Here is a 15,056-nt window from a genome sequence, read left to right as displayed (position 1 = left end):
ACACTCCGTACTGTGGACATTTCACACGCTTAAGTGTGATGACAGCGATACCGCAGGGACCACTGAAGCCAGGTCACTGCAGAGAGGTGCTTAGGGACAGACTCCTATGCCAGTCCCTTGCTAAGGGGACCTGATGACATGAAGTTGAAACTGCAAAGATCAGCAGCGCCAATTTCTCTAATGCTCCTGGTAAACGCAATACTGAAAAACACACCAATGTGAAAGCAAAACTATAGTACTTTAGAAATTTAAGAATACACATATTCTGTTTCTACAGTGCTCTGAAATTCTGCAAGAACACAAATTTGGGGCATATTTCTCGCATCACTTTGTCAGTTGCTTCTCTTCAGGTGTCTGTCACCTCAGTAGCATTTAAGCAAACACCACTGTTATTGGGAATAGAGATGTCCATGGACAAAACAATTTCATGATGGCATTTGAAGTAGAAGAGGTTGCACTGTTTAGAAACAGACATTACAAATACCTTACTCTGAAAATTTGGTATGCATTAAAAAAAATGCACCCATGTCACCTGATTCACACATATTGAGTAAATAAACAGAACTTCTTGAACCACTTTGTTTTTTCATGTGACCATTGCCAATTTCTCACTCTGGGCTTCCAAGACAATAGTATAAAATATACAATTCCTGTACTAAGTATGTTCTGAAATTCTGGAAAAAAATATGTATGTTTTAGTAATGGAATGCATAGTGAAAAACATATTGTTTGAATAAAACTTCCAATTTTCACTAAATATGAAAACAAACAACAAACATATCTAGGTTATTCCCGCATGAAAACAAACAAACAAACAAACAAAAACCAAAACAGAGATCACTAAAAACTCTTAAATACTCTTATTAAATAAAAACTCTTAAATACTCTTATTTGCACAAATACTGGCATAGGATATGATTCTTTCCTGAAGGGTTTGAAATATAATCTTTTTTTCTATTTTTTCATCATGCCCATAAAACTTGTATTAGAGTGTGATTCTAATATGGCCCTCCCAGCCATGAATTTTCCATGATTAAGGTAATTATAAGGGGAGAACTAAGTTCACATTAAACTCCCTGACATATTATGCCACGAAAGTCACTGAAAAACTTTGTTTACTTATATCCTATTATTTTCAAGCTTGTTTTTCGTATCAACAACGTTGGTATAAAATATAATTATTAGAAAGAGCTCAAAGCACAAAGCCGTCTTTCGAAGAGCACAATTAAAGAAAAGCAGACAATCCTCTGGGGCTGCTGATATAAGGGCAGAATCAAATTACAGAGTTTTTAGAAGAAGGTGGATAAGGTACTTCACTGCAAAGCAGTGCAACAATGAAACTGTATATCAACGGCAACAAATTACTTAAATTCATAGGGTAACTGACAATTTATTTTGAGAACCACACACTACAAATTTAATGATTTATTGTGCAATATCCCTGAATTCTAGATCATCTTCCCACAGTTAAATAACAGTTTTATTCCTATAGTGAATACATAAAGCTCAAGGTTGTTTGTTTGTAGGGTAAGATTACACATTTACAAAATCATAGCAGATCATTTATTATGAAAATATCTGAAAATCCAGGGATAAACAGAAGAGGCTAAACACACATTATATCAGGTTAACATATCGCATGTGTATATAAAAGTACAGACTTAAATAGTTTCCAAACTCTGTCCTCCATGATTATTCTTCATCCCATATTTACTACACACAAGATGGTATCCTAAATGTAAATAGTATGTACTGTTTGGTCTGGGGGCTGAGTTAATGTTTATTATTTACACAGGACAAACAGTCTCATTCTTCCCATTTGGTGCTTCCAAGAGAGAAGTGAAGAGCTTGATTTTCCTCTCAAGTACTGAGAAGCCAGAGGGAAACCAGGCCAATAACCTTCAGCACAGATTTTGATTTAATTGTGCTACTGACGCATCTCAGAGTTTTAGCACATATTTAAGAAGCACTCCAAATACCGCCAAGTTTTCCGCTTCTACATACGAAACTCCTGGAAAAGTAAATTTTTGCCCTCATGGTGTCAGAGAGAAACTAGAAAATATAATCCAATGCACTCTATTGGTTCAGAATTTAAAAGGCAAATAATATGGAAAGTTGTTTTTGTTGTTAAAAAGTGGTGGTGTTATTAACTGAAATTATAATTTTGAGAACCAGAAAGAACTTTTTCAAGTTTTTCAGTGTGTGCTAACACAAGCTTTTACAAACAACATGGGCACAATATGAGGATTAAAGCAAATATTTCCCACCACCATGTAAAAATAAGATTAGAAGTAAAATCTTTTTATTTTAATTCTCCATAGAGAAAATTAACCACTTAAAAAAATACTTTTAATCTAAATACAGATCTTCTTTATGAAGAAATTTATTATTTGTTGTGAAAAAAAGTTTCAAAAAATATATATTTTCGTAGCTTAAGTAGAGTTAAGCAATCTTAATTAGAATTTATTTATATAGTCAGTCTTACTTCTCATTTTAAAAGCTTGCACCAGAGTAGAAGCTCAAACAAAACATTTATTTTTCAATACTTTCAATACTTGCAATTTAAAATTGCAAATTTTCTAGAAGATTTTTCATCAATTACTTTACAACAGATGTACGGGAAATGTAATTCATACAAATGACTACTCAGCTAAGTAGTGTGTTGGGGTTTCAAAAGTTTTTACTAGTTATTCATGACCTGAACCATGTTATGCTGGCATGCACATTTTGAAAGAGAAAGACGTTATAGATACATGACAGACTTGAAAACCTGTACAATCAATTAACAGTGTTTATTTTAAGTTCTAAACATATTTAGTCTCCAAGATAATGAAAAAAAGGACTTCGATTTCTTTTATAGTTACCCTATAATCATATGCCAAAAGAAATAAAAACCAACCGTGCTTGTATATTTTAACATTGAAGAACTAGAGAAGTTTGCCTTTTAAACGTTATGCAGTTTAGTTACTCTACTGCAACACTGATCACTGACAAAATCATTAAAAATCCAATACTTAAATTATGACTACTATGGTTATACACATCTCTCACGCATCTCACGTAATGATTCCAAAGCACTTTTGAAGAAATAACTAATATCACCTTAACATAAAACTGGCTATAGGAAAGTTTAATTTTAACAGTCACACAATGAGGCAAAAGAGGTTTGTCGTAGTTCAAACATCATTAGAGGAAAGAATCCAGAATTCTTTACTCTCCATTTTCTGCTTTTACTTACGAGTCTATATTATTTCTCAGGAAACATTTTAAAAACAAGATTTGCACTACACCAATGATATCAAGACTGCAAAGTTCAGGAAGTAACCTATGAGTTTGCATTATATGTACTATCTCCATAATCTCCTTGATTCTTAAACTACTGTCTTGCCCAACTCTGGATACTGCCAGCTAAAATTGAGATAATAAAATTCTCTACATCTCTGCAGACAAGATGAAGAGATTTAACAGCAGAAATAAGTGCTTCACCTACTAGGACATCTCAAATTGATTGTTTTTAAAAGTCAATCTCTCAGTCTGAGCCACTAAAAAATATTTTGAAGAACTGAAAAAACCCAAACATCTTCTTCATGTCAAAAGGCGATAAGAGGGCTTCTATCCCTACCAATGTAAAAATGGAAATACATCTCCTAATATGAGTTTTAATTACTGTATGGGGCACAATTGACCTTTTCTCCAGGCAGTTGAGGGGCAACTGTATGAAGGACCCATTTCCCACAAAACCAGACTCCAAAGATTTCATCAGACAAAATGATAATGAGCTATTCCAGTTGAAATGAGCTGATTAGTTTTTCCCCCCAGCTGCTGTTCAATTAATGAACCACTTTTAAAATTTTTGAAATGAAGTTCATGAATCATCTATTTTTATTTTCTTAAATTGAAAACTGATAAATGAATTCAGCCTCTTGGTGACACAAACAAAAATAGTTTGAATTCCAGATCTTGAAGAAGTGTTAGCAATTTGAAAAAAAAAAAAAAAAGCAGTGTGAATATTTAGCAGCAAATATTCCTAAAGAACTGTTAAAATACAGATGATTGAAGTAGCAGCCAAAAAAAGGGATGCAAATGACTCTTAAATGAAAGGTTATAGAGCATGAGAGGTGTTTAATCCAAATAACAAACTGTTGTTGTCAATGAAAGATCTGATACAAACCGATTTAGATAATACAGAAAAATGAACACACAATTTGACAGCTACCCTGGATTTACAGAATCATGGGATTAAATGCTTTCCACTTATTCAAAGAGGATTAGTCAGGATACATTTATTTATTTAAAGCAGATCTTTTACAGAACTAAAGAGTTCACAAATGATATGGAGTGATGGAAAATAGAAAATCCATATCAGCTTTAGCTTCTATCATTCAGCCACAGATGTGAAACTGCTTACTATCAAATATGGAATATAGCGCATTAGCAAAATAATAATAATATTAATAAATTTGGTGTAGGCTTAAACTGTTTAGTCAAGGAGAGAGAATATTAAAATATTTGCATGGGCCATTTGCAGTGAAAGCTAATAAAATGTGAACATCTTCATGAAACATCCACAACTAGAACTGATCCTTGGAAAACAGGTGCAAGCCAGGGATAATGTCAGTGGAACTGTTACAGCTACAGTCAGTATGAGATGGAATATATTAAGCAGATGAGTGTGGAAAGTAGGATGCTTGCAAGTGAATCCAGGTACTGCCGAAGACTCACTACAGGGCACTGGTTAAGTCACTTCATTTTTCAGCTCCCATCTTGGTTAAGTAGAGAAGACTTCTACTTTGCAAGGCGCTGAAGTTTTAATTTATCTCTGAAAAGGCATTTAGTCTTATAGTAAAAGCTTCTCCTCGTAAGCAAAATTAAAAAGCAACATTTTTTGAAAGTTTCTACTTGTGCCAGAGAGGTAACACATCCCAAATTTCACTTCTCCTAAAGGATATTTATCATGCTCTGACAGTGCTTTGCACTGGTTCTGGGGGTTTCTTTTCAACACCTGAATGGTGAAAGACAGGTATAATAAGTAAAAAACCAAACTGATACTAAGTATTAGAGACCAAACAAATAAAAAAAAAAAAAAAAAGCACAAATGTAACTGGGTCAGTATTTACAGATTCACAGTAAAAATTTGCATAGTAGCTGTCTCTTCCTGAATTCAATATGTTTAACATAACATTATCGTCATCTTTACATTGCTGTGCTTCTAGCACTCCCACTTCAAGAATTAAATCACCTTTTCTGCATATCAATCCCATTTATAGCTGCCAAGAAGTTGTGCAATTGCAGCTCATAATAAAGTATGGCTAACTGGGTAACCTTTCTTCCCTTCAGAACATCTCCCATAGAATGTGCCTCTTTCCCTACCAAAGCCCAAATTTGCAAGAACTGTCTAAGGAATCAAGAAGACAAAAGAAAATAGATACCACACCTACTGTTTACTCCTTGCATGTGGCTAATACCTAATAAACACCCTTAGAGACAACAATGACCCTTTTGAACTGAAACTGAAACTGGTCAATGTGAGAGCCTTCACTAAATAAACTATATGCAGTATTAGTGGCAGTGATGTACCTGACTTCATTTGCATCACATGAAATGATCCATATAATGACAGTGACCCCCATGCCTGATCATTTCATTTCCCCAAACTGCTGGGCCTATCGTTAACCAGGGCAAGATAAGATAACAGATGGTTGTGAATTAATCTACTCTTCAAATATCAAATCCAAAAAGGTGTCTCAATTAAGATAAATTAATTTGAATTAATCATTCCAGCAATAAATTAATATAGATTTTGTGTCCACTTCAGGACACAATAATGAGTTTGTAAATAAACTCACTGACACTTTCTTACTGATGGGGATGCTGATAAGGCAAAAATGGCAAAATTCCCAAAATGCCTTATTTTAATCATTTTCCTCAGATTTACAAAAGCAAATATGGGTCAGCCTGTAAATTCATTTAAACTCTGACCCTAACTTTCTGATTATACGTAAACAAACAAGACTCAACAATGTAGCCACTGTTTTAGGGAAATGATTGCCTCTTTAAGACCACTCCATGAATTTCGTATCACTCAAGCAGACCTATGAACTTGATCCAGTCTTGAAGTCTCCTATAATAAATCCTGAAGAATTTTTATATATGTATCTGGGGGGAGGGGGCATTTGTATATGTAATAAATGTATGCACACATACATGACTTTCTTTTAACGTTTGCCGGATGAAGAGAGAGAAGCACGAACATCAACAGCAACAATAGTAAACAGACTGAAACATTGAGGAAGTCATCTGCTTTGACATACTGATGCATCATTGTTTCATAGCATAACCCCTACTGAAACTATGAATTCACGTCCTTTGAGCCATCTGTGGTAGATAATGCTTCATCGTAGAGCTAAGTGCCTACAGGTCACCAGCAACACACCAAATGCTGAAAAGCAGCAGCAAAGTACTTCAAAACAGGTAGATATGTACACTCACAAAGCTCATCTTGTAAGGATGCATCATCTTATGCCAGCAAAGAAATGCTGCTTCTATTCTTCTTTCTAAAGCTCAGTACACACACAAACTGCCAAATATTCCAAATAATACACCTCCAAGATGGATAAATCCTACTTATACTCTTCTTGACTGGTAAAAGAATTGTAAGGAATCATGACCACTTATGACTAAGTGGCTGAATGTCTCATCTGGTGAGACAGTCCAGATACTCCTGAGCGTGACCAAAACTGCATATATCCTGGCTTATAACTAAGGATTAAACCTCTGGTTCCAGAGCAAGTTCACAATACAGCAAGCCACCATCACCAGTCAAACATATTTTATTCTACCAACATATTACAGATTTCATAATCTGAAATTTTTTTACTTGTAACACAATGATGTAACATGGAAACACCTTTCAGTCTTTAATTTCATGGGTAAAATCCCACTACCACTGCAGATATCATACTCCAAGACCTCAGAATTCTTTTGGATATGGGTTACTGCTACCACTTGAGAGAGGCTTAAATTTAATATCAAAAAATATGTAGATGACACAGAGATCTATCCTTTTTCTATGTCACTATACTCCCCTTTTCAAAACATCTCCAGTGGTGGGTGAGATCTGTTCAAGAATGAAGAATACAGAGTTGAAACTCAATCAAGCAAATATGTTTTTGTGCAAAACAAAGGACACGGTATTTCTTCAGACACAGCTTGCTCTTTGTGATGAGATGGATTATGTCAAGATCCTATACAAAAGCATTCAGGAAAAAAAGTCTCCACTGTCTCCAGTTTATTGAAGACTGGAGACTGAAGACTCGCTCTTCATCATTACTAAGAAATCATAATTTCAGATATTTGCATCTCACTTTCTCCTGTTTGTGTTAAATCAAAGCAATAAACTAGCCACAAAGTCATGACTCTTCAGGGAACTCCAGGTAGAGTAAGTACATTTGCAGTGTGTTTTCTCAGAAACATAAGATTTCACTAATGTTCCATACAACATTCTCAAAGCTCATTTTCTACAGAATATAAATCAAACTTCAGTCTCTGTCCCTGTCTCCATAATAATGATGGACATGAAGTCAATATAACCAGAACACTGTAAAACTACAGGATGAAGGATATGACAAATGAGCATGCTTTTCTGCCTGGGAACTTTTACTCTCATTACTTCCAACATAGCTGTTCTTAATTTAAGCCATTCTAATCTGCTGTTTCATTCTTCTCAGCCACTTCTTCTTTTCCTTGCCACAGATTTATTGACTACTTTTGGCTCATCCTGCATTCCCTCTCTTATTCAAGTCATTCACTCTGATTTTACAATTCATCCTCTTCTCTCTACTCTTTGTCCTCATCCATACGATTCAAGTCTTCACATTTTTATTACTGTGTTCCTTTAGCTGCCACTCAAAGAATTCTGTAATCAGTTACGAGCAGACATTGATTTCAGCTGAGCTCAATATCTTATCAATATCTATCTTGTTTAACACAAGATCAATTTTCCACCTCAAGGGAAAAACAGATTTTCAGTGCTCACCCAATCATGCAAATAATATTTGTTTCATTAGAACTATCTGGAAGCCATGTCATAGCAATTGATGTTAGGGACTTAAGCTATAAAAGCAGCTGAGATAAAATAATTAATATCCAAAGTGGATGCGAGTTAAAAGTACAGAAAATAAACTATCACTCACAACTGGATGAGGGTTCTCCTAAAAGGTGCACAATGTCTTTCCTACAAGGTGCACAATGGAGTTTTTCCAGATAGACGTTATATTAGAGCTCAGTAAGCAAGTCCTATTTCTTATCTACAATTATCTGATCACAATTACCAAACAAGACATGGTTTTGAAATTCAAGAACTTGGTACGTACAGTTACAAAAAGTAGTATTAAGTTGGCTAATCAGTTGATTTCTCTCTTCCTACACCAAAAAGTAGTCAAAATACTTCTTTACATATTCTCTGGTAAAAGTAAAGAAAATCCTCCAAACTTTTTCAAGACGAAGACATCTTCAAATCCTAAACACAATAGAGCAGCTGCTACTGAGTTTCCTTGATGGGTATATTCTGTCATTAGGGAAATCAGAGGCCCTGCTAAATACCTTTTTTGTTTGATTGTTTGTCAGCTCAAATACTGATTAGGTTCTCTGACAACCACATTGTTTGTTTGCAAAAATGCAGAGGGGAAAAACCTTCAGTTGCAACTTGCATTCTGTAGAAGCAGTAGGTACACTCAGAGATATTTTGTTAAATTCATATACAGTAGGAGATTTCGTTATTATTCAAAAAAAAAAAAAAGCAGCGACTTAGAAAAAACAACTAAGATGATTCTTTCAGTACTAATAAGCAAAAAATGATATAAAATCTATTTAATATACTCAATCTAAAGTAAATAGTAAGTCTGCAATTTTTACCCAGGAAATTCTAACTTTGCAATCAAAGTATATTTTGAGTAAAATAGTATTGAGTTCTGAAACTAAACACTGTATTGAAAAAAGATGAGTCAGAGTATGAGCTATTTGACAAAAGAAACTTCAACAAAGCAGAGTTTGTGACAGAAGGGTAAGGGCCCTTTTTTATCTTACCGTAGGCTTGGATATAAATCAGAGCTGACCGGAACAATGGTATTTACACGGCAAGCTGTGAAAGCCTAAAGAGAGATTTCTCTACCTTCATCTGGAAAAACCCACATCCAAACGCACCATCTGCCATAGCCTGCCCAAAGCCAGTGTATCACTGAGTACTGTGGACATCCACAGGCACAACCAGCATGCAATTATCTTGTACCTTGCTGTACGAATATTCAGTCAGTGTAGAGTAGGATGCGTGTGTAGGGATATTATGCATGCTTGCACAGTCACATCCTAAGCTATTTTTAATGCAATCCCAATAGTAAACTCGCTTCAAATTTTGGAATGTATCAATTTTACTGAAATATCCTAGTTGAAATCATAGTAAGAAATATGTTAAATTATATGGAAAACACCATTTTTATTTATAATTTAGCTAAGAATAGATCTACATAGCGTTATAAATACTAAATATGCTCTGAATTAACTTTTGAAATTCCTAATGGCAGAATTCCAACAGTGTCTATAACTTGCTAAAACTTTTGACATTAGATTAACATTTACCCTCTGGATAGACAAGAAGGAGATAATGTATTTTACACTGAAAAAATAGTCTTATTAACTTAATTTATGTTTACTTAATTTTGTTAGTTAGTGATCATAAATATATATCTATATGGTTTCTCCCTCAGCAGGGAAAAGAGCGTATTGCTATTAAGCCTTCTTATGGAAGAAATATACGGTTTATAAACTTCACTAGAGAAAGCGTTCAAGCATGTTTTAAGAGAGGGACTCTAAAATGGAAAGCTGGCAAAATACTAGCTGAAAGTTGCATAAACTAAGTTCTGCAGTTAGGGAGTTGTATTGGCCACTTTTCTTACAACAGAGGAAATGAAGATGAGGGAACAGAAAAACAAATGAGAAAAGAGCTGAAAGAAGAGCTCAGCTATTCAGGACCTCAAAGCCAAAGAGTTATTGACAGAAGGTAACTGGAAGACTGCAACGTGGTTGAAGTTGGTGTGGACATCGGTAATACAAAGAGAGGAGTGAAGGAATGTAACCATCTTGGTGAGATTGATGGGGAAAGAATCTGACAGAAACGGTCTGTAACGTGCAGTAAGACAGTATTAAGAAAAAAAAAGTGAGAAACTTCATTAATTTGCTCAAACTAACCTGGCAGCTTTAAAATAAGTATAGGAATGGTTGCCAGAGCATCTCTTCTTGGGTATACTGATCAGCTGAGTCAGTTCGTAGGCTTTTTCCATGTGGAGTCCAACCACCTATGTCCTCTATTCCTTTTGGAGGACAATGACCTCTACATCAATTTCATGTATCAGAGATGCAATATAAATCCAGGTTTTGGAGATAACAACTAATTGTTAACCATTTCTGCCATCCAGTTTCTGCTTCAAAACCTATGGTTATGACCTTATTTTTCAAGATTTTTTAATTCTCATTATTTATGAGAAGTACAAGAACTACACTACCTAGAAAACTGCATCTTGCTTTTACCATAGCAGTAAAAACAGCGTGGCAGCAATGTCAGCATTTACACACTTTCTATTCAAAGGCCTCAGTCTTGACCTAAGAGTAGGATATTCTCTTTTGTCAGGTCAATATTTGACCTGTTTGTTAATCTCAGCAGGAGCCCACAGCAGTGGCCATTGTGAGGGTCATTTCAGATGCAAACATCTGTCTGGTTTACACTAAAATAGTGCCAGGAAGAGAGATTCATTTCACAGTGACTAAGAACTAATTTTTTGGGTGGTCAGAAAAATAATGTGTATAGCAACCAAAAAAAAAAACCTTTTTTTTTTTTTTTTTTTATTCCTGAGTTCATTCAGCAAACAATATGTATGTTGCTTGTGTGGATAGCTTGACAACAAATAACTTCTCTAAACTCCTCACATTACCTCTCTTTACAGAATTACACATTCAGTAAAAGTATTGAAAAGCAGCTAAAGATGTCAAAAACATTTACAGGCTAAACAGATCCCAGCTCAGATAACTCAATTTCAAGTAATCTAAATTCATCCCCATTATCACTTAAGTGAGCATTATGGCTGTTAGCAAACCCTACACAAATATTCAGATTTTTGTTTTTCCTGTCATGCTGAAGGTTATCTCCCCAGTTGCTCTGAAAAATCAGGTGACAACCATTTCCCGTGATGCTCTAAGGGCTGTCAAGCTGTCCATCAAACTGTCACCTGACCAATCGTTCCCATGGTTCTTTTAGACTTCTCGTATGATAAATTGAAAGGCACTATTATCTGCCTGTTGTGAAGAGGAACTGCTTAGGCTTTGATAAGATATCACCAGTCCCAGGTGAGAGGAGGCTGACAGCACATCAAGACAAGAAAACACATGGAAGCAGTGAACATGGGAGCAAAAGGTTTACAAACATCTGTTGTCATTATTTATTACCCCTTTCCTTGGTTTTAGCTCTATCCTCGTTCTATGTCAGTTTAAAAAGAAAGACCTTTCTTTTTTCCCATCCAGTCTCAACTGCTGCTATTTTTAAACCAGTTAGTTATAGAAAGGGAAATATTTAAAATATGAAAGATATCTTTTAATAAAAGGTTGTGTTACCTACCTTTTCTGATACACGTTACTTTTACCATAATTGAATTTGAAGTTTTCTGTGATTCTCATGTTGTAATTATACCATAAGAAAATGAGAAGCCTTGAAAGATATGAAGACTTTTTAAACTCCACAGTTATTTTTCACTGATACCTTAAAAGACCATTTCACAGTCTTCTTGATGATATTTTAGGTCTGTCCTTATACGACAGCCCAAAGTTAGCTGAAGAAATGTTAGAGAGTAAATATGTTGTTATTTATTGTGGATTGTTAATAAAAAGAAGCTGGCTGCTAACATCACCACCTTGTGTACAAATATTTGTTTGCATGCAGTTTTTAATGGTTTTAGGCAGTGCTGTAACTTCATTAGACGGCATTACAGAACCTCAGTTGCACAAAAGAACATTTAAATAATTTTATCATCAAAAGTCTTTTTAATTTTAACACTTTTTTGTTTAGCTGTATGCTTACACTCATCTGCATTAAGACTAAAAGTAAACTTCCATATACTGTGAACAAATGTTGGCTGGAATAAACAGTCAAAAATCAACAGAACAGGATTTCAGCAGTGGTAAGTATACTTGCAAAAGTACTAATAAAGCTAAGATTCATAATTAAAGTATGTTCAACCGGTTTCTGAAGTCTCTTTAGCCACTTTTTTTTTTTTTGAGAAATGACAGGTTTTTACATTTATAGGGACTGCCTTGCTTCTGCCAAGTATTCCAACTTCCTCGCATTTTAAACATACACCTGATTTTAAGAGCATAAACTAGTTCATCCATGGCTTGAAATCACTTCTAGGATCAGTAAGCATGATGAGGTACTCGACTCATGAGTCAGGTGAAGAAGGTACAGACACAAGGCTTACAAATCTTAACCAATGAACCCCATAATATCAAGCTGATATTGACAGGTGGTCTATACCTACTTTTAGGACAGGTGGTCCTACCACTTTTAAGATAGAAAATCAGAGTTAGCATCAAGGTTGGCAGTCAGAGAGGAACAAGAAGAATGAAATAACAGGGCAGTTTCATGCTGCTAAATGAAAAAATCTACAAGGAAAGAGTAGCCTGACTGAACTAAAATATTCCCTCAGTTATTGCTGACCTGCTAGCACACACAGTGGCGCTCTCTGGGCACTTTTCAAAAAGAGAAACATACAGCCCCTTTTCCCAGGCCGCTATAGCAGAAAAACATGGAAGCATTAAAAAGAAAGAGACGATATGCACAAAGGGTTGTTGTGATGGTGGCTGACTATGACTGATAATGAGGTCATATTAAAACTGTATTTCTTCTGTTTTCTCCAATCTTCAAAGGAAGAAGGGATCTTTATGAGGAACAGGAGTGCAGAGGAGGACAGGATTTTTCACACAAGATCAAGAAAAAAAATGTTTCATGTATAGGAGTGGTAGAGGAGAAGCTGAAAAACAGGCAAAGAGAATAGACCAGGGAAGCAATTGGATGCCACTAGGCAGGTAAAAAGGGCTCAGTCACAGGGGACTCAGCACACGTGCAGAAGATGTTAGATTGGTGGAGGGCTATGGAGTGAAGGGATTCAAAGATGGACAGAACTACCGGATGATCTTAAAAGTGGGTTTTGCACAGACAGAAAGACTTGAGGTCAAATGCTGATGACTCCAGGAAGCTCCACTGAGCAAGAAACTAAAAGTGAATGGCCTGGTCAAGAAGAAAAGAAAAAAAAATAGTAACAGATTTCTATGTGCTTTAATTAAGCAGAAGGAGAGAAAAAAACAAGTTCTGGATTAGGAAGTTGAAAGACAGAGGACCTTGTGGAGTTTCCCTTTGGAGCTACCTTTTCCAGTAAGCTTTAACACATTCCTCAATACAGTATTTTTGTACTCCACACAATGATGCCTTTAGCATTGATCCTGCAGGAACAGAGATCTCTGGCTCTATGAAATTCTTTTCCAAAGAGGACATTTTAAATTAGTTAGAAAATATTAAAGTTATCCTTAAACAATGTGATTGTAAAATACCACAGCCATTAGAGTTCTGTATTTTTCTCTACTGATCATTTAGAGTTTGAAGACAGAAAGCAGCACATGAACACAACTCTATAGCCATTTTTATTAAAATATTATGTCTACAGTGAAGAGTTATGAGAAGAGATACTGTACCTTTCTTTCTTAATAGTTCGATTATACTTCGCTCATGGTTTATTTATTGTTTTTACCTGCTGATATGGAGTTTTGCCTGCACAGGTTGCAGAAAAATGAAGAGCAAGGCTGTGGAAAAGCATCTGATCCTGACCTGCTCCACACTAACCTGCCTCACCTGTTCTGTCAGAGTCCCAGTATTCCAGTTCCGCACCTATTAAAATACGCAGCCCTTTGCAGTAGCCAATGCATGCTCAACGAACCATGACAAAAACATTATCTAATCTCTGTTCTATATTTTATCTCTCCTTTAAAAGTTCTGTTAACAAATATAGAAATGTGTCACCAATGTGATTACAAATGAAACTGATTTGCTGTTCTAATGACAATAATTGCATTTGCCAGCACTGTTGATACAGTACAAGTTGTCATCTGATAGTTTCAAGAAAAAAAGAAAGAAGAGGGAAGTTAAAATAGGATAGAGATGAGCACAGTAAGAAAGAAGTGCAAAAAAAAAAAACACTGACTGAAATGATTGAGAAAGGGTTGGCTCAGAAAGTGCTAAGAGACAGAAAGCAGCATGGAAGAGAGAAATTAGTGCAAAAATAGTCTTCAGTTATGAGAAATGTTCATGAGAAACTTTCTTAGGATAATCTCCTTGTCTACCATAAGTAGTTATGTGACATGTTTCCACAACTAAGAGCCTCACAATCTTCATGTATTTACATGCACTAGATGGTAAAGGCAGGGGACGTTATAAAGTACTAAAGGTGACTGAGATCCAGGCTGAAAGTCCAGCTTTACTGACATTAAAGGAAGTTCAGCAGTGTCTTGCATGGGGTTCAGAAGGTCACCCTAAGGAATTTGGGTGTAGTCACACAGGAAAGCTGTCACAACTAAATTTCACCAAGACTTTTCCTAGCCCTAATCTTTGGATCACTCTGCTTGTGTTGAAGGAAGAGGCTAGTTAGCAGCAGAACTCTGGAACTCTTTCACTGAATTTTATACACTGTGTCTATTACATGTACCGATATATCAGACCAGGATCACCCCACAAACTGGGATCCTGTTTCAATGTCTTGCAGTCTACGATTTAGAAGAAAGAGCGCTGCAGATTACTGTGACCTACAGAATCTTTACGTGAACTTCTCACACTGCAGCCCACCACACGTGCCAGGAGCAGACTACACATCTCTCAGAAGTTATTTCAAAATGGTGTAAGTTGACAATACAATAGCTGTAGCTGAAGGTACAGACATAAGCAGGTGATATCATTGGTTAACCTGGGC

At 35.6% G+C, this 15,056-nt stretch overlaps 2 protein-coding genes across 32 annotated transcripts in view; one reads left to right on the top strand and one right to left on the bottom strand.

Annotated features, from left to right (window-relative positions):
- Positions 1 to 9,119, top strand: part of LOC308199857 (uncharacterized protein) — a 68,903-nt gene extending 59,784 nt beyond the window's left edge. Inside the window, exon 5 of the mRNA XM_080604631.1 lies at positions 9,090 to 9,119. Within this exon, the coding sequence (XP_080460757.1) occupies positions 9,090 to 9,101 (12 nt within the window). The 3' untranslated portion in view covers positions 9,102 to 9,119. The remainder of the gene's footprint in view (positions 1 to 9,089) is intronic.
- LOC308199856 (uncharacterized protein) overlaps positions 1 to 15,056 on the bottom strand; it is a 288,903-nt gene that overhangs the window by 100,128 nt on the left and 173,719 nt on the right. The window lies entirely within an intron of this gene.

This window comes from Anser brachyrhynchus (genome assembly GCF_964034855.1).
Source record: "Anser brachyrhynchus genome assembly, chromosome: 9".
Lineage (NCBI taxonomy): Eukaryota > Metazoa > Chordata > Aves > Anseriformes > Anatidae > Anser > Anser brachyrhynchus.
This window is presented reverse-complemented; position numbering and strand designations above follow the sequence as displayed.